At 44.8% G+C, this 20,545-nt stretch overlaps 1 protein-coding gene across 1 annotated transcript; it reads right to left on the reverse strand.

Annotated features, from left to right (window-relative positions):
- Positions 1–4,572: 4,572 nt before the first annotated feature.
- Positions 4,573–17,791, reverse strand: LOC135573981 (uncharacterized). The gene is made up of 4 exons (XM_065024560.1): positions 17,372–17,791; positions 14,076–14,348; positions 11,165–11,370; positions 4,573–7,199 (listed from the first exon to the last, which is right to left on the reverse strand). The coding sequence occupies exons 1-4, from the start codon at positions 17,442–17,444 to the stop codon at positions 7,104–7,106; spliced, it is 648 nt and encodes a 215-aa protein (XP_064880632.1). The 5' UTR covers positions 17,445–17,791; the 3' UTR covers positions 4,573–7,103.
- Positions 17,792–20,545: the final 2,754 nt, after the last annotated feature.

Below are 20,545 nucleotides of genomic sequence, written 5' to 3' on the forward strand. Positions count from 1 at the left end.
AGATTTCATCTGGAGAGAGAGGGGAGAAAGAGGTCAGAGCACAGGGTAGGGCAGTGTGAGCAGAACCAGCGGTGTCGTTTGACTTAGCAAACGAGGATCGGATGTCGTCGACCTTCTTTTCAAAATGGTTGTGAAGTCATCTGCAGAGAGGGGAGGGGAGGAGGATTCATGAGTGAGGAGAAGGTGGCAAAGAGCTTCCTAGGGTTAGAGGCAGATGCTTGGAATTTAGAGTGGTAGAAAGTGGCTTTAGCAGCAGAGACAGAAGAGGAAAATGTAGAGAGGAGGGAGTGAAAGGATGCCAGGTCCGCAGGGAGGCGAGTTTTCCTCCATTTCCGCTCGGCTGCCCGGAGCCCTTTTCTGTGAGCTCGCAATGAGTCGTCGAGCCACGGAGCGGGAGGGGAGGACCGAGCTGGCCTGGAGGATAGGGGACATAGAGAGTCAAAGGATGCAGAAAGGGAGGAGAGGAGGGTTGAGGAGGCAGAATCAGGAGATAGGTTGGAGAAGGTTTGAGCAGAGGGAAGAGATGATAGGATGGAAGAGGAGAGAGTAGCGGGGGAGAGAGAGCGAAGGTTGGGACGGCGCGATACCATCCGAGTAGGGGCAGTGTGGGAAGTGTTGGATGAGAGCGAGAGGGAAAAGGATACAAGGTAGTGGTCGGAGACTTGGAGGGGAGTTGCAATGAGGTTAGTAGAAGAACAGCATCTAGTAAAGATGAGGTCGAGCGTATTGCCTGCCTTGTGAGTAGGGGGAAGGTGAGAGGGTGAGGTCAAAAGAGGAGAGGAGTGGAAAGAAGGAGGCAGAGAGGAATGAGTCAAAGGTAGACGTGGGGAGGTTAAAGTCGCCCAGAACTGTGAGAGGTGAGCCGTCCTCAGGAAAGGAGCTTATCAAGGCATCAAGCTCATTGATGAACTCTCCGAGGGAACCTGGAGGGCGATAAATGATAAGGATGTTAAGCTTGAAAGGGCTGGTAACTGTGACAGCATGGAATTCAAAGGAGGCGATAGACAGATGGGTAAGGGGAGAAAGAGAGAATGACCACTTGGGAGAGATGAGGATCCCGGTGTCACCACCCCGCTGACCAGAAGCTCTCGGGGTGTGCGAGAACACGTGGGCGGACGAAGAGAGAGCAGTAGGAGTAGCAGTGTTATCTGTGGTGATCCATGTTTCTGTCAGTGCCAAGAAGTCGAGGGACTGGAGGGAGGCATAGGCTGAGATGAACTCTGCCCTGTTGGCCGCAGATCGGCAGTTCCAGAGGCTACCGGAGACCTGGAACTCCACGTGGGTCGTGCGCGCTGGGACCACCAGATTAGGGTGGCCGCGGCCACGCGGTGTGGAGCGTTTGTATGGTCTGTGCAGAGAGGAGAGAACAGGGATAGACAGACACATAGTTGACAGGCTACAGAAGAGGCTACGCTAATGCAAAGGAGATTGGAATGACAAGTGGACTACACGTCTCGAATGTTCAGAAAGTTAAGCTTACGTAGCAAGAATCTTATTGACTAAAATTATTAAAATGATACAGTACTGCTGAAGTAGGCTAGCTGGCAGTGGCTGCGTTGTTGACTTTGTAGGCTAGCTGGCAGTGGCTGCGTTGTTGACACTACACTAATCAAGTCATTCCGTTGGGTGTGATAGTTTCGACAGTGCTGCTATTCGGGGGCTAGCTGACTAGCTAGCAGTGTTGATTACGTTACGTTGCGTTAAAAGAACGACAATAGCTGGCTAGCTAACCTAGAAAATCGCTCTAGACTACACAATTATCTTTGATACAAAGACGGCTATGTAGCTAGCTATGTAGCTAGCTACGATCAAACAAATCAAACCGTTGTACTGTAATGAAATGAAATGAAAATGTGATACTACCTGTGGAGCGAAGCGGAATGCGACCGGGTTGTTGAGTGAGGAAGTTCAATTTACGGATAGCCAGAGGCACACTTCAACACTCAGACATAATTTACAAACGAAGCATGTGTTTAGTGAGTCCACCAGATCAGAGGAAACGGAGATGACCGAGGATGTTCTCTTGATAAGTGTAAATTGGAAAATGTTTCTAACCTACTAAGCATTCAAAATATAATGAGTACTTTTGGGTGTCATGTAAAATGTTTGGAGTAAAAAGTGCATTATTTTTCTTTCGGAATGTAGTGAAGTAAAACTTGTAAAAAATATAACTAGAAAAGTGAACTACAGGTATCCCAAAAAACTACTGAAATAGTTCTTTAAAGTATTTTTACTTAAGTAGTTTATACCACTGAGTAGTGACATTGAATGACTCAATGGTTGTCGCAGTGGATCATATAGGTTCAAATGAGTGGATATACGGCCTGGTGTTAAGTGCATGATGTCATGCCACGTGGGTGAAAGAGCTGATATCAGTGCCCTGCAGCAGCAAAACAAAGGAACTGTTTCAGGTGCTTCCAAGAAATGCCAAACAGGCCAATAATGAGCAGGGTAGTTTCCTCTTCGGTCACCCAAACAAGGGATCTCTCCCTCCATCATCGGCAGGTGGATGGACCGGTAGAACTGGTCTAGCAGGTACTATAGGTAGGTACATGCAGGGAGTGGCAACCCCATACACAGAGGGCCCCATGTACATTAGAAGTGGTGAGCTATTGACATTTGACTGACTTCTCATTTACATTTGGTATTTAGCAGACACTATTATCCAAAGCGACATACAGTAGTAAGTGCATACATTTCGTTTTTTAAATTCTGGTCCCCCGTGGGAATCGAACCCACAAACTCAAGCGCCATGCTCTACCAAATGAGACACACAGGAAATCTCTAGGCATTTTGAAAGTGTATTTTACTTGGCTGTGTAGACTACTATTTTCTGCATGTAATGCCCTTGCAAAAAATGACCACGTGTTGTATGGTTAAACTGTCAATGTAAAGGATGTTTTTTTATTTTTTTTATGTGTTTTTGTCCTTGACCATGAAACTGCAGAGAAGTATCTTCTCAACCTAGAGGGACAAAGCAGCATGATATTCCACATAGTTTGTGTTTGTTTGTGTATCTGTTTGTGACTTATTGAAGGGAGAAAAAGCACCTTGGCACCAAATGTCTTGTTTTTTGACTGCAGAGGGAATTTGTGGAAAGGAAAACAGCCAGAGCCTTGAAATGAAACCCATGACTGATTAAGCCCCATAAGGAGTCACTGCTCTTTTCCTGGGATTAGGAAAAGGCAGGTTTTATTACGGATATGGCTTTAAGCCCATCCTTTTAATTAAAGCACGTCTCTTATCTCCTCTCGCTGACCAACCCACTAATCCCCCTCTCCCACTCACCAAAAAAAGCTACCCCCTCCAGCATTGGTCATTCATTTTGTAAAGACTGAGCAGCAAAGATCCAAGCGGTCGCTCCCGACAACAATCACAATGGGGCCCTCATTCTGCCGCTGACGCGGAGAGATTCAATTGGTTCATATATGGCACATAGTGCAGGTGAGGACCTCTGGCCCAGATGTTATCTGTTGACTCATTGCAACGGGGGTCGGGATCTTATTCATTATAAGTAGGTGGCGTTCTTGTTTTTGAGACGATGTGCAATCCAGGCCATGTTTAGAACCACGAGAACAACAAACAACAAAGCCTTCCTGAATAGAGGACATCGCCTACAGTTCAACAATCTCGAAATATTCTCACGTAATATCATTAGCAGCCAGCATCAGAGCATTACACACGTACATGTTTTTAAGCTTGCGTTACTGTGTAGTTACTCAAGATGTCTCTGTGTTCATGTGATCTGTTTTCTGGGAATCCCTGACATGTTCTCCAAATATGTGGTGTTACTGTTTGTCACGCACCTCCAGACCAGCACACTGACCATCACACGCTAGTCACAGTCCCAGATTCATCCACCAACAGGAATCAGGTGACAAACTACAAAGAGTCATTGATGTGATAAGATCTTACTAGTATAATAGAGTAGCAGAAACAGTAGACCAGTAAAAGAACATAACCTGAGATTGTTCTTTAATCCAGGGCCATGAGGATAAAGTACTTTTGAACCAACTGAAGTCATTGTATTAACCTTGCGCTGCAAAGGTCCACTATCCTTTTTATCACAGACAATCATATCCTTCTGTTATAATCTTTATTTTACAGGTCCAATGCAGCTATTTTTATCTCAATATCAAAGCATTTTTGGGTAACAATTAAGTACCTTATTGTAGTTGTATTCACTTAAAATGGTCAAAAAGAAACAAAAATAGCATCTTAGCAAAGAGCAATTTCTCAAGCAAAGGTTTTGTTTGGACTGTCTGGGAGTGGTCTGGATCGAGAACTAGCTGTTATTCACAGGCAGGTTTGGAAATATTTTTCTTATTGACCTATTAACTCATTTACTGCCTGGTAATGTCACCTGGCAGGCCAAATCTCCCTCGAACCAAAACAGGCAGTATTTTAGGCAGTCTTTTCAAACAGCTCTTACACTAAAAGGGCTGTATTATAATTGTCCCAATTTCAGAGTATTATTCCAACCTCATAGTGAAAAAAAACAAATTTTTGACTGCACTGGGCCTTTAATAAATCTGATAATCTTACAAAAAAATACAAGCCAAAACAAGTAAATAGATTTCATATCTTTATTGTTAATAAGGAAACAAATCTGTACAAAAATTTCATGTAGAAAGTTCAGTAAAAAAAAAAAAGGTCAAAAACAGCAAATTTACACTGCATGAAACTGAGAATGAGATTCCCACAAAAAATGTGGTGCTACTTTACAGCAGTGCCGTCCCTCTGTGAGAGAGTACATTGGAGAATGGAACCACAAGAAGTCACATAGTCGCCACAGGAAGTGAACCATGCCACGGCACACACCACAGGATGTCATGAGGCTGTCACAGGAAATGAACAACACGTGCTCCGAACGCTATAGGGGACGCCCAGTTTCCCACAGAAAAAAAGGTGCTTGATTATTCTCACAGGTTCTTTGCTTAAAGGTGTAATGACATTGCAAAAAGGGGCTCAAAAAAATAAATAACCTGAACTGAAAACAAAGCATAGACTGCAGTAATGTTAAGGCCTTATAAGTGATACAGTATGGCAACACAGAAAATAGGATGATCACAGTTGTATCCATCAGAAGGTCTATTTCAGGTTTACATGGCAAGTTGGGACTGTGTTAACCTCTTGGGTTCAAGGTTAAAACTGTAGGCTTCAGTGAAGGCTCAGTTTCTCCCACTTGACATGCAAACGTTCTCAACTGATTTCAACCACTACATTGCTTGTTGTTGTGACCTCTTTCTAGACATTTGGACACATGTTGTTCCTCTTTGTAATGCTTTGAATTGATAGGGACAGCTGTTGGTTCACAAAAAATTGTGTTTCTTAAAAGCCCTGATTTCCTGGACGCTTTGAGATAACTAGTTGTGTACAAACTGACTATGGAAACTTTTCAATGGAATGCCTTGGCAAAGACAGATATTAATGCGCTAACACAGTTGATGGTTCACCCTTTGTGTAACTGGGGATGAACTGACTGGTCAAGTTATTCCAGTTTATTGTCAGATATTTATCTTTAAGCTTATTCCATCCTCATTTTATGGGTTCTTGGCTTTCAGATAGATTTAGAATTCATTTTTTATTAGGAATGAAAAAAAAAAACTTATTTCACACAGAAAAAGTAAATACAAATTGTATTTTTGAAAACGAAACAGAATGCTACAAAACGTGTTTAACGTCAAAATAAACAAAGGTCTTCAGTTTCTTCTCCCAAACTACAATACATGTATTATACAATTGAGGGGCAATTTGATTATCATTTAGTAATCTTTAGTAATCATGAAAAGATAAACATCCAAGTCATGTTTTAACCAGAAATACCATCTCAAATCCACTGGATTTAAATACACTAACTGCTTCCAACTGTTGATCCAAAGACAAAAACAACTGCACACGTGGCAGATTTCAAACACAAACAGAGAACTTACAATTTAAGTACGTTTAAAGCTAATTGAATCTCATCCAATGATAACAGGTCTTCACGATGGCTTGTTACTGGCTCCTCCTATCCACCTCCAAACCAAACCACCATCTCCCAAAACAAATATATACAAACAATTTAACACTGGTAATAATAGTGGGATTGTCCGACAGTGCTACAGCTCAACTCAGAGCCTATAATAGAAGTGATGGTCTGGTAACTGGCTCATATAGTGTTCAGTGTGTGTGTGTGTGTGTGTGTGTCAACCACTGCTCCATCCAGGGTCCCACACACCAACCACTGATTGTCCTGGTGATGGGAGCGATAGAAAGGCACAGAGAGGTCAATGAAATGTATTCAGATTTGAAGGGAAGAGTAGCATACATATCAATTTATATACACCACTACACTCTTAGGAAAAAAGGTGCTATCTAGAACCTAAAAGGGTTCTTCGGCTGTGCCCATAGGAGAACCCTTTCGAAGAACCCTTTTTGGTTCCAGGTAGAACCCTTTTGGGTTCTACCTGGAACCAAAAAGGGTTCTCCTATGGGGACAGCCGGATAACCCTTTTGGAACCGTTTTTACTAAGAGTGTACTGGCTCTGTTTACCAAGTCAAGTTGGTCCTGTCTGAAACTATAGGCCGACCTCTACAGCAGATCCCATATAGTATATCGCTATAACTTATCCCAGCAGTAAGCTTGGCTCATCCAGCGATATAAACTGATTCGTATTAACCATAGTGTGACTTACAGGGGATTCTACACAGGCCCCTCAGTACCCGCATCAAGCCATGCTGTCGAGCAGTTGAATTGCTCATTCTACTGTACCATGACCTTAATTGGAAGAAGTTGTACACACACATACAGGAGCCATAGCCTCTCCGTCAGGTAAAGCCCTCACGTCGCCACCACACCACACATCAGTGTGCTTCACAGTTTACAAGAAAGGACAGGAACACACACAAGCCCACACGGTCTGGGAGACCAACCTGGGTCAGAATGCTTCATCAGGAGCTGTCCCAAAGAGAGATTGAAAAAAAATATATATATATATACATATATATATACACAAGATGTACAAAAGGGGTTCGTCCGATCCAGCGGACTGAGTCCATTCTGAAGCAGTCTGTGATTGGTCCAGTAGGGAGCTCCGGCGTGTCCAATCCCTAGGGTCAGTCTATCTCAGTCGGTACAGAATGCTGAGGGTATCCGAGAGGAAGTTGAGGACTCCTAGACATAGGCCTCTCCAGTCCTGCCGTTGGGGGATGCCACCCTGAGAGAGAGAGAGAGAGAGAGAGAGAGAGAGAGAGAGAGAGAGAGAGAGAGAGAAAAATTAGTCCTCAGCTCCAAAATAATTGTGGCCTTTCAGTCTTGACGCTTGTTCAAATGATCATTTGTGGACAAAGTGACCTTGGCAAACCATGGATATAATGAAGAGTCTGACTCTGAGACAGTAAATAAGGGATAGAGGTTACATTGTTGATGATTGCAGTGTAACACCACACGGACATAAGTGACCTAACACTGAATTGACTTAGCTCTCAAGATATATTTAGAATAGCTTGGGTCTTTACAAACAATTTCACCAAAAAATGAATTTAGAAATGCCATAGGATAGCATCCACTGTCCCCTGCTTTAAGAGAAAGCCTATACCATAATGATAGGATGTTGTGGCTATGTGCAACCACTATTACACAGTTTATTACTTTCTAGATCCCATACTTTTTAATGGCTTTAATATCCACTTGCTGGAACAGCTGAGATGTTATCGCGTGCGAGTCTATCTGTGTGGGTGTGTCTGTCTGTGTGTATACGGTGCACCTGGGTGGAGTTAGGCAGTCTCAGAAAGACACTGTCTGCAAAACAGAGCCAGAAGAGGCGACACATCGCCCGTCAACAGCAGCTTTGAGTCACTCACTAAAAATAACCCCGCTCTTTAGTAGGAGAGAGAGAGGTGAAAAAGAGAAGACGAGAGAGTGTGTGTGAATGTGAGAAAGAGACAGAGAGAAGTAGTGAAAACCAGACACTGACAGACTGAGAAAAGTAATGAAAACCAGACACTGACAGACAAAGAGAAGTAATGAAAACCAGACACTGACAGACAGAGAGAAGTAATGAAAACCAGACACTGACAGACAGAGAGATGCTAGCAGAGAGCTTAAAATACACATATAAATAGAGGAGAGTTACAGCTCAGACTCAGAGAGATGGGGGAGAAAGAGAGGAGAGTTACAGCTCAGACTCAGAGAGAGGGAGGGAGAAAGAGAGGAGAGATACAGCTCAGACTCAGAGAGAGGGAGGGAGAAAGAGAGGAGGGTTACAGCTCAGACTCAGAGAGAGAGAGAGGAGAGATACAGCTCAGACTCAGAGAGAGAGAGAGAGGAGAGAGATACAGCTCAGACTCAGAGAGAGGGAGGGAGAAAGAGAGGAGAGTTACAGCTCAGACTCAGAGAGAGGGAGGGAGAAAGAGAGGAGAGATACAACTCAGACTCAGAGAGAGGGAGGGAGAAAGAGAGGAGAGTTACAGCTCAGACTCAGAGAGAGGGAGGGAGAAAGAGAGAAGAGCTACAGCTCAGACTCAGAGAGAGGGAGAGAGAAAGAGAGGAGAGTTACAGCTCAGACTCAGAGAGAGGGGGGGAGAAAGAGAGGAGAGTTACAGCTCAGACTCAGAGAGAGGGAGGGAGAAAGAGAGGGGAGATACAACTCAGACTCAGAGAGAGGGAGGGAGAAAGAGAGGAGAGTTACAGCTCAGACTCAGAGAGAGGGAGGGAGAAAGAGAGGAGAGTTACAGCTCAGACTCAGAGAGAGGGAGAGAGAAAGAGAGGAGAGATACAGCTCAGACTCAGAGAGAGGGAGGGAGAAAGAGAGGAGAGTTACAGCTCAGACTCAGAGAGAGAGAGAGAGGAGAGATACAGCTCAGACTCAGAGAGAGGGAGGGAGAAAGAGAGGAGAGTTACAGCTCAGACTCAGAGAGAGGGAGGGAGAAAGAGAGGGGAGATACAACTCAGACTCAGAGAGAGGGAGGGAGAAAGAGAGGAGAGTTACAGCTCAGACTCAGAGAGAGAGAGGGAGAAAGAGAGGAGAGTTACAGCTCAGACTCAGAGAGAGGGGGGGAGAAAGAGAGGAGAGTTACAGCTCAGACTCAGAGAGAGGGAGGGAGAAAGAGAGGGGAGATACAACTCAGACTCAGAGAGAGGGAGGGAGAAAGAGAGGAGAGTTACAGCTCAGACTCAGAGAGAGGGAGGGAGAAAGAGAGGAGAGTTACAGCTCAGACTCAGAGAGAGGGAGGGAGAAAGAGAGGAGAGTTACAGCTCAGACTCAGAGAGAGGGAGAGAGAAAGAGAGGAGAGATACAGCTCAGACTCAGAGAGAGGGAGGGAGAAAGAGAGGAGAGTTACAGCTCAGACTCAGAGAGAGAGAGAGAGAGGAGAGATACAGCTCAGACTCAGAGAGAGGGAGGGAGAAAGAGAGGAGAGTTACAGCTCAGACTCAGAGAGAGGGGGAGAGAAGAGAGGAGAGTTACAGCTCAGACTCAGAGAGAGGGAGGGAGAAAGAGAGGAGAGTTACAGCTCAGACTCAGAGAGGAGTTACAGCTCAGGGAGAAAGGGAGAAAGAGAGGATAGTTACAGCTCAGACTCAGAGAGAGGGAGGGAGAAAGAGAGGAGAGTTACAGCTCAGACTCAGAGAGAGGGAGGGAGAAAGAGAGGAGGGTTACAGCTCAGACTCAGACTCAGAGAGAGAGAGAGAGGAGAGATACAGCTCAGACTTAGAGAGAGAGAGAGGAGAGATACAGCTCAGACTCAGAGAGAGGGAGGGAGAAAGAGAGGAGAGCTACAGCTCAGACTCAGAGAGAGGGAGGGAGAAAGAGATGAGATATACAGCTCAGACTCAGAGAGAGGGAGGGAGAAAGAGAGGAGAGTTACAGCTCAGACTCAGAGAGAGAGAGGGATGGAGAAAGAGAGGAGAGATACAGCTCAGACTCAGAGAGAGGGAGGGAGAAAGAGAGGAGAGATACAGCTCAGACTCAGAGAGAGGGAGGGAGAAAGAGAGGAGAGATACAGCTCAGACTCAGAGAGAGAGAGGGAGAACGAGAGGAGAGTTACAGCTCAGACTCAGAGAGCAGGAGGGAGAAAGAGAGGAGAGTTACAGCTCAGACTCAGAGAGAGGGAGGGAGAAAGAGAGGAGAGATACAGCTCAGACTCAGAGAGAGGGAGGGAGAAAGAGAGGAGAGTTACAGCTCAGACTCAGAGAGAGGCGAGGGAGAAAGAGAGGAGAGGTTGAGAGGTGGGGAGAGAGAAAAACAGAGTAGAGGAGGACACGGGGTAAGAGAAGATAGAGAACCACTGACCACACAGAGAAAGAGGGGCACAGTAGGAGAGGTCACAACACAAGATACAGGGAAAAAAAAGCCCTGAACAAGAGAAACAGTAGAATGGTGGTGAGTGAGTGTGTGTGTGAGTGTTTGTAGTGTGTTTGTAGTGGACTATGACCCTCACGTGCCTGTGGTTTAGTCACCCCTACCCAACCCCCACCCCCTACTAAGCAGGCCTTTTGTTGTTACTTGCGCTAAGGAAGTCCTTTTAGCTAGCCTGCCTGTAAACAACATTTCCCAAAATCCCCTGTCCTTCCACCGTTACCAGACAGCAGGGCAAGAGCCAGTTTAACCAGGGCAAACAAAACATTACCAACCTGATCCACAGACCAAGGGCTTTATTATACTGGAATAAACCTGACAGTTTATTGTGTGTGTGTGTGTGTGTGTGTGTGTGTGTGTGTGTGTGTGTGTGTGTGTGTGTGTGTGTGTGTGTGTGTGTGAGCGTTTGTGTCTGCGTCACACGGAAAGGGAATGTTCGGCTCGGCAGAGGCATGTGAGTGACTGAGCGCTGGAGTAGGGTGAGGTCAGCTGTGTTTGTCTGCAGAGGGGGAGGCAGGTTGCCGGGTGCCGGGGGGGGGAGATTACCCTGTGTTTACTCCTGTGGCTGCCTCACTGACTGGCTCCTCACGCGATACAGCCCAGCAGGGGGAGGGGGGGAGGACGGGGGAGGGGCAACTGGAAACTGAACTTCAGTCACAACACTCCCAGCTCATGGATATCAGATTGATCCATTTACACCACTGACACACACACACCGACTTACACATGCACATTTAAATTGAAAACAACTACACATTTATCAGAACTCACCAAACAATACACCATCTCATAAACAGATCATTCGTGTGGTCATTCGTCCTTACCATTCTCTGGAGGATCGTAGCGTTCAAGTCGTCGCCGATTCTCTTGAGCTGGTTGGCCACTCTTTCCACCACCTCGTTGTCCAACCGCGGGTCCGCTACTCCAGGGGCTCTGTGCTGGGGAGAAGCCTGGGGAGAGCGCTCTCTCTGGGGCAGCAGGTCAGGCAGGGGATCCCTGGCTGTGGTGTCCTGGAGCTCTCTGTCTGGGTCTGGGGAGAAAGAACAACACGCGTGCCATTACTGCCTCTGGCAGACAGCCGGACCTCCCTAGCCCACCACGACCATCTCTGAAACACAATATCAACTAGACTATATCAAAGGCAGTGCAGACCAGGCTGAATCAGGTCAAGTTTCGGTAGGAGGCAGATTGTGGATAGTCTGCCGGCACATAAAACATGTCTCCTGTATATTGTTGTTAGTCTAGTAACAAGAATATGATCCAGAACATCCGCTCCGTCACCCCAAAATGCGATCCCCACCCCTCCGTCCTCACTTCTCTGGCTCCATAAGAGTCTTAGGTGTCTAGAAACAAGCATGTCCTCTGGTCTAAACCATATAGACTAGTCTTAATGGTGGCTAGGCTGCTTAGCAACACAGACCCATTGTTTACTGGGTAAACATGTACCCCCCCCCCTCCCCTGCTCCCAAAGCACCCCTCTTTTGAAAGTCAAACTAACAATGCAACCCCCCCCACCCCTGTCAGACAGTTCAGACTAGTCTTGAAGAGTTTTTTAAATCTTGGGGGTTGCCACCGTCAACCCTGTATTTTCCCCTTCAAAATTAGAATGTAATCTCCTAATCTGCTTAATAAGTCTAGAATACTTGTGTTTGTGTACTACAGTGTTTGTTAGAAGGAGGAGCTCCTGTCTACTCTGTATAGATTCAGAATAGGGTAAAGCTTATTTGCATAGAGGTAAAAAAAAAAAAAAAAGCAATTTTATTACCCTCTGATTACTGCAACGCAAACCGACGACACTGAAAGTACTGTGCGCATCACTGCCAATGCCGACCGTCATCGAGAAAATACATTTAAATCAATTCAAGTCTATTTGTCATATGCACAGTATACACTGGTGTACACAGTACAATGAAATGCTTTAGTGACCTTATACAAACTGTTTCGCTGTGTCAAGATTCGAAGACACTTCAAATTAAGTGGAGGGAAAAAACTCTGTGCATCCTATGAACGGGTTCCGTCCAATTTCCTCCCAAACCCCACTGTGTTTGTTCACAACCCTGACAGAGAGCTCCACAGGAAGCAAGGCTCCTGGCTACAGCGGGATTTGTGTCGCTGTCATGAGTATTTTCTGATCCTTAAGATGCAGGTGACTAGACAGCGAGAGGAGAGAGAGACAGACAGACAGAGAGAGAGAGAGCGAACAGAGCCTGACAGAGAGCTCCACAGGAAGCAAGGCTCCTGGCAGAAGTGGGATTTGAGTCGCTGTCATGAGTATTTTCTGAGAGAGAGAGAGAGAGAGAGAGAGAGAGAGAACAGAGGAACTCTGGCTTGTTGCCAGGGTAACTATAAGATGGTGCTCCCAGAGATGGAATCAAGCCATTGGTGGACAGATTCAGGGGCTAGGCTGGGATAGGGTGGACAGGCTGGGGGGCGGGGTGGGACCAGTCTGCCCGGGGACTGGGGAAGAGGCAGTGAGAGCCAGAGAGCGCAAAGGTGGGAAACACAAGGAAGGGGAGCGGCTGAAAGAGGGATTACAGAGAAAACAGAAATGGTCCAGTAGAAACAGCGGCGGGTCTAATAGAAGGAAACGGGGAGAGAGAGGGTAGGTTATGCCTCTAACCAAGAAGGGGAACAGACTGCTCACTCTATGGGAAGCTGTGAGCAGGAGACAAGTCTCGACATGCCACAGCATTTGACTTACAGGCAGAAAGAGAGAGTACCAGAGAGAGATACTATTCCAAACTATTCCTTTCAGTTGCAAAGCCACGTGCTCAAAATGCTTCTCTCGCCCCCTAAGTAGCTCCGTAGCCCAAAGCCTGCAGCCCTAAAATCCTCACATGCACACCAATACCACACCACACCAGTACAACCCTGAACTCTTCTCTGACAAGATTCAGAGAAATAGCCTAATCCACACTTACCATTGCAATAAATTACCGTGACAATACCCCACATACTGTAGCTTGTGTCCGTTAAAACATAGGCTAAACTTTCCGCTCCTGTCAATGGATGTGAAGCTCCTATTCCAGATGCAATACTCTGACTGCCTTCTTCCAGGCCCCTCCCCTCATTGGTTTCCATCTCAATTGTTTAGGTTTGTTTACTCTTTCACAAGCATGGACACAGCAGATCAAAGGAAGTGCATAAAACAGCAGCAAATGTGTAACATTCGGTTGAGAGCTTTCTATCTGGGTTCCAAGGGCAAGCTTCTTAGGTCATACTCAAGGCAATCTAGGTAAAGCATCAATAGGTTAAGGCTATATAAGGGAGGATGCTTAAAGGGCACATTTTCTGCACTGCTTGTATTTACATCCTAAGGTGATGTACTTGGTGGAAAATTAACAGGTGAGGAACTTCACTTAGATGTACAAGCATCAATGAGTCGTACAAGTACAATAACAATCACATTGAAGTCTATTGCTTCATATGCAAAATGCATCTCTATTTCATCTACTTTCCTTTTCGATCGACTCACACATTCCATCACACAGTTGAGGGGGGAACTTTCCCATCCAATGTCACTGCACTGGCGTGCGAGCATGGTGTCCTTTGATGCTAGTATTTCCTCATAGCACTAAGCTATTCACAGCTACCACTTGTAATCCTATTCTAACATGACCATGGTTTCTGCCTCAGTGGCTTACCATTTAGGCCTATGCCTAAGAACTGTGTATTAGCAGCAACACACACTACATGAAACATCACAGTATCCAGCAACTAGTAGTAATAACCTACCTGTGCTTGCTCTTGTGGGGGTGTCCAGTGGATGGGTACTGGGGGATGGGGAGGCTTCTCTCTGTGGCTGGGGGGCAGAGAGCCCTGCCTGGGCTGGGTGTCCATGTTGGGGAGCAGTTGGCAGGACTGGTGGTATGCAGCCTGGAGAGGGTTGTTGCTGCCACCAGGCCAGGTGTCTGGCCGCTGGACCTCCATACGGCAGCTGTGTTGTCTGCCCCGGCCATGGTGGTCCACTCCACTCTCCGTCTGGGGGCGGGCCATACCAGGTGCAGTCTGTTGATGTTTACAAATGCATAACAAAATTGTAATAGACATTGACTGATTGCCCCTTTTACAAACCGTTGACACCTGGTTACTATGAGCGGTGAATGTCTGTGTGTAAAGGCATTAAGCTGTAAGATAAGGCATCAACATTCTAAATGGTCATTCTAGCCCCAAGGTTTGCCAAAGTATACATCGTCTGGTCTTTTGCCTCCCAACGTAAATAGCGTAGCCGGCAATACACTCCTATGGCAAATGTGTTGTGTACAGCGTTCAGCCAATCAGGTTGCACCTGTCTGTTTTTACCCCTGCTGTACACAATGTCCAGAAGTGGCTAGCCACCCTAGCATGGTAGTGGAAAATTGTGTTTTATTAAGACAGTATACATATTTTTGGGGGGGTGTGGGGGGGGGGGGGGTAAGAGTATGTTTATGTACAAACTGGTCACTGGGGACATGAGTGTATTACCAGCTGGGCTGATTGCTGTGACTGGAGGTAATACCAGTGATTTATATACACACTAGATGACTGATAGGGTGCGCTGTATTAAAGCCACCATGTCTCCATCTTGGCACTCCCACATCATTGTAATAATATATTTTGGAAGATATATAAATGCATTTATTAATGTCTACATTCATTTTTTGCCACATGTATTCTATTACATACGCCTTAATGCATACTTTAAATTATATTAAGTGGGCTAAAATATATATATATTTTTTTTTTTCTCGAGATTACTAATGTTACTGACTCTCCTACAACAAAAAAGACTTAAATAGATGTACTTTTGTTCTTGATGCATTTAATTGAAATACTGTAGAATTCCATTCATTCCTACAGACTGTGGTGTGTATTCACAGATGCCAAGGGAAGGCAGGCTTCACCCAAAAATGTCCAAAGAAAAAAGATAAAAACATATCTCTGTCTTCATAATTTTCCTTCAATCCGCAAGAGGCTGACTGTATCTCACCAGAGAAAGCATCCGAGCAAGTGAAACAGCGCCCCTCTGTCTCTGTATGTGTTGGCCATCTATCTGATTCTGTCTGGTCATAAAGAGTATGACATTGTTATAGAGCAGACAACGCAATTATCACAACACATAGGTTTTAATAAATTATGGCTTTTTTTCTGACTTGGTTTCACCAGTGATTTTTACTCATGCACCGCTACTGATGGAGGGCCAATATGGCCGACCGGTGTCTTCAAAGCCTCTCAATGGCCAATACATAGGATCAGCAAACCAGGGTTTATATACATCATTGGGTATGACACTAAGTCAGGAACAACTATGCCCTAGGGGGTTCGGTGCTAGGGTCATTCATAATGCAGCGCTGGAAATTTCTCAGAACCATATATCACGCAACATTTTACATTAAATTGGGTTTAAAGGTATAAGCTTAAAATACCTAGTTCCACGGGAAATATAGGTTGCCTTAGCATATATATATATGGAGGTCCAGCGGCCAGACACCTGGCCTGGTGGCAGCAACAACCCTCTCCATACCACCAGTCCTGCCAACTGCTCCCCAACATGGACACCCAGCCCAGGCAGGGCTCTCTGCCCCCCCAGCCACAGAGAGAAGCCTCCCCACCCTCCAGTACCCATCCACTGGACACCCCCACAAGAGCAAGCACAGGTAGGTTATTACTACTAGTTGCTGGATACTGTGATGTTTCATGTAGTGTGTGTTGCTGCTAATACACAGTTCTTAGGCATAGGCCTAAATGGTAAGCCACTGAGGCAGAAACCATGGTCATGTTAGAATAGGATTACAAGTGGTAGCTGTGAATAGCTTAGTGCTATGAGGAAATACTAGCATCAAAAGACACCATGCTCGCACGCCAGTGCAGTGACATTGGATGGGAAAGTTCCCCCTCAACTGTGTGATGGAATATATATATAAATATGTATGTTTTCAAACAGTGACCCAAGGGTGGGCTACCTCTCAAAACATCGTTTTTTTCCCTCCCTCCTCGACGGACAGTTGGACCTACTACCTACCCATGTGCGTTATGTGTCCGCTAGATGGCAGCCGCTACACCCTCGTGAGCGCGACGGTTGTTTATAAACAAATCCAGCAGCCGATTGACACGCGCTCCTTCACACTACAGCGCGCGCCAAACTCTGTCAGTGGTAACACACACAAAAATGTTTGTCCGCTTGTCACTATTGCAACGCTTGATATACTTTTTTTGCTCAACTAATACATGTATTTACGTTGCAACATGCAAATCGTAACATTCCTATCCGACTCAAAATACATACAACGTTTCACACGGAAATGATGAAGTATGGGGGAAAAAAAAACATTGAAGGTGGATTGTGATTGCGCAGGAGAAACAGTTCCACGCAACACCGGTCTGCCTCGGTCTAAACTTGTTGAAATACTGCCTGTGACTGTCATGTAATTGAAGATGAAAAAACGCTCAACATGGAATAAAAAATATGTGAATTCCATATCTCTCAGTTGAACGTGGAAATGCATCACTGGGCTTCTGTCATATGTGTTATCTTATCTGTTCCTCTCCTCCACACAACCACTAAAGTTCACACATCAAACTCATGACCGCCAAGTGTGTAAAACAAGACACCACAAAGGATTTTGCGGAAGCAGCAACCAACAAGAAGATGCCACTTGAATATCACACCAACACACTTTTTGCCTTACAGGAAAACCCCATCCGTACCGCTGACTCCTACCACGTCAATCATTTATTTTCAAAATATTATGAAATAGCCACAGTGATTGCGTCGAAAACTATCTTCTGAAACTACTACGATTACAATGTAGCATGCTAGCTATAATATCCTAATTTGACGTGTCAAGTTATTTTGACAGCTAGCTAAATCCACAGCCGAAGAACCCTTTTAGGTTTTAGTATATTTTTGTCTAAGAGTGTGCTATAGCTAGCTATACATAACAGCTCTATCTTGATACCGTAGCTAACGTTAGCAGCCTGTCAAAAAATCCGCTGTGCTGTAGCCAAGTCCTGCAGCATCACCAAAACATTTGCTCATTTTTAAGACTTACTTGATGTATCTGATGATTCGTGATTACTGTAAATCTGTCTGTAGTTGAGGCACTGTCGATTGCTTGTTGACATCAGAATATGTGTCCAACAAGCTGTTTGACTCGCGACTTGTCCTTGCGTTAGATGTTGAAGAAAGTCCACTTGTAGTTTGTGACATTCCACGTTTCCCACTACGATTGTCAAAACAGTCAGCACATACAAACCGTCTAGTCTTCTTTTATTCCACGGAAATCGATGCTTATCCAACCCGTTTTCACGGAGCTATGGTCCAAATGTTGATTACAGGGGAGACTGTTTCATAGTGGTATCACTTTGCTTTCACTCCCGCGGTTGCCTGTTTCGCCACGCCCTCTCCACCATGCATGACAACATGTCCTGACATGCACCTCGACTAGAGAAATGCTGCTGCTCTGTTTCAATTCCCCGGACAAGACTATAAAGGAAGAAACAAAACACCTTTTTGCCCAACCCTGCCCCCTTCCCGCCCCTTTTGCTTTCCTGTGAGTTTACCACATCTGTTGCAGCTGTTGTGTTAACGGTAAACAAAGTCTGGTTGTATAGTTGCTGGTGCCTCGAGCCTATGGGTGCAAGAATCTGTAATACATTTTAGCCTGTTTTATGCATACATTGGATTGTCAACAGCATATCAGTAAATCAGCAGCAGCATCATTATCAATGCATGCCTTTGTCAGACCATCAAATTATTGTTTGTCTCTTTTGGTGTGTTGCGAAGTTGAGATGAGGTATGAGGACAATTGACTGTATATGACAAGGGTTCAAAGTGCCTCTGCATTGCATGTTAAAACCCGTTATACATGACATAATAAGTTATAACCTCGTTATAACCATGGGCTGAAAAGTACAATAACACCCCCCCTTTTTCAATCATCTCTTCAACATAGACGGATGTTAGGGGAGGGCTATTCAAAGAGTCTGTCTTATCATACTTTGGAAAATGATAATTGGATATAAATCCCAGCAAATCTAGAAACGGAAGCCCAATGAGTGACACACAGTCCAGTATCACTGATAGGTAAGTACAACCTTTTCTAGGCATTATGTAAACACACTTCACAATGTCATTGAAGGCTGCGTGCCTCTTGGCTCCTGTACTTATGCACCTTTGCTTCATCAGACATGTTATGTTTGATCTCAAGTCTTGTGAAAGCCTGCAAGGATTGTTATGGCCACTATGGGAATTTTCTACCGGCTGCATGCAAGTGGCAATTCTTCTCATGTTATGTTATGGCCAATTGTTAGTTTCTGGAGTCAGCTATAGATTTTTTTCTATCTCCCATATGGAATAGCCTAAGCTATATACCAAGCTGTATATAAGTAATTTGTATTAAATGTGTATTAGTACTGAATGTAACTCAATATGTATTCCATCAACCCAGGCAAGTAATGTTGCCCTATTTCAAAACGATAAACCAAAAGGCAGGCCTATGTGGGGCTTTATTTTTCATTGCAGTGTTGTTTTTAAGTAGCACAATAACCCCCAATCTATTTTCTCAACCCAGCACTCTACTCAATTCTCCAATTTGTCACACCACTGAAATGGCCCTTTTTGGTAGGGGCAGACCTCTGACCATTTACCATGATTTTGGCACAAACAACCATTTTAAGTTAGAAAGAGGTCTTGAGCAGGTTGTTTTTGCACCACCAAGAGTGAAAATACCACTGAGGAAGTACAGTTTCCGCGCAGCCCAGTCAAAACTGTTCGCTGCTCTGGCCCCCCAATGGTGGAACAAACTCCCTCACGACGCCAGGACAGCGGAGTCAATCACCACCTTCCGGAGACACCTGAAACCCCACCTCTTTCAGGAATACCTAGGATAGGATAAAGTAATCCTTCTCACCCCCCCCCCCCCTTAAAAGATTTAGATGCACTATTGTAAAGTGGCTGTTCCACTGGATGTCTTAAGGTGAACGCACCAATTTGTAAGTCGCTCTGGATAAGAGCGTCTGCTAAATGACTTAAATGTAATGTAAATGCATACATGAACAATTGTGGAGTGGGCCTATTGGACAGTTGGTTGAATGACACTCATAACCTGTCACATTGTTAGGGGAGGTCACCCATTGAACACCTTTTCTTTATCAATTGCATGTTTGTTATTCGAGATTAGATATTTTTATGATCACACATAGGAGAACAATATACTTGTTTGTTTTACTTACATCATGTTTTTTCTCTCAATTAATCTGATTTAAATTTGTATTTTTGTGTGGGGAAAAACTACGTTTTAGGGGAAGATTTACCCCCAAAATGTATTTTTTCCCATTTCCCATTTGGATAACTGCAATGATGCAATTGAAAATGGGTATTTGTAACCTCTTACATTAAAGACACAAAATAATGCAAAATGATGACGAGGCCTATGCAGCTAATGCTTTGATGTTTTAAATAAAATCCTTAAACCCCCCCCCAAATAAAAGAAAACATGCCCAAATTATAATATGGGATTAGGATATGTTTTGTCAAACACTGAAATCCAGTTATGACAAATCGCCTAATCCGGGGATATTCAACCTGCTTGTTGATACTGGATTAGAGATATTCAATTGTAATCTTTCTGTCATTTTCAAATGACACCACAATATACAATTTATATAATTGAAGGCCATTTTTTTGTGTGGTTGTTTTGGTTTGTTTGGAAACATTTTGCAGATTTAGGATCTAAGGGTTTGTAGCCTAGGCTTCATTGCATGTTCAATATGCATTAATTTAAAACGTTTAATTATGATAATTGGCAAGACATTATAGTCTATACCCCCAGTCAAAAGAACCATAAACTGAGTATTGGAAATCCCCTTGTCTTGTCCTTTAACCCCAGATGTGAAACATGTGACTGTGCGACCATTGTCTCCAAAGCTCAGCTGCGGGGCGCCCACTGTGAGGGTTTTGTTGTGGTGCCTAATCAGATGGAAATGGCAGATTGTCTCGAGACCCCCCCCATATGGCAGATTGTCTCGAGACCCCCCATAGCAGATTGGAAATGCCCCTTCCACCAAAAGGGAAATCCCCTCACAGGTACATGTCCGGTCGAACATCCCATCATGGGCAAATTTGCTTGACATCTTGGCAGTTTGCACGACTCATGAGACATACCACCAGAACAGAAGACAATAGACGTGATTGTCGCCCAACTCTCCCCACATTGCCATACACC

Source organism: Oncorhynchus nerka, linkage group LG11 (genome assembly GCF_034236695.1).
Source record: "Oncorhynchus nerka isolate Pitt River linkage group LG11, Oner_Uvic_2.0, whole genome shotgun sequence".
NCBI classification, from domain to species: Eukaryota; Metazoa; Chordata; class Actinopteri; order Salmoniformes; family Salmonidae; genus Oncorhynchus; species Oncorhynchus nerka.

Coding starts and splice junctions, on each gene's coding strand:
- LOC135573981 (XM_065024560.1), bottom strand. CDS start 17,444: ATGTCAACAAGCAATCGACAGTGCCTCAACTACAGACAGATTTACAGT. Junction 11,371..14,075: donor CCCCACAAGAGCAAGCACAG/GTAGGTTATTAC, acceptor CTTTCTCCCCAG/ACCCAGACAGAGAGCTCCAG. Junction 7,200..11,164: donor CTACGATCCTCCAGAGAATG/GTAAGGACGAAT, acceptor TCTCTCTCTCAG/GGTGGCATCCCCCAACGGCA.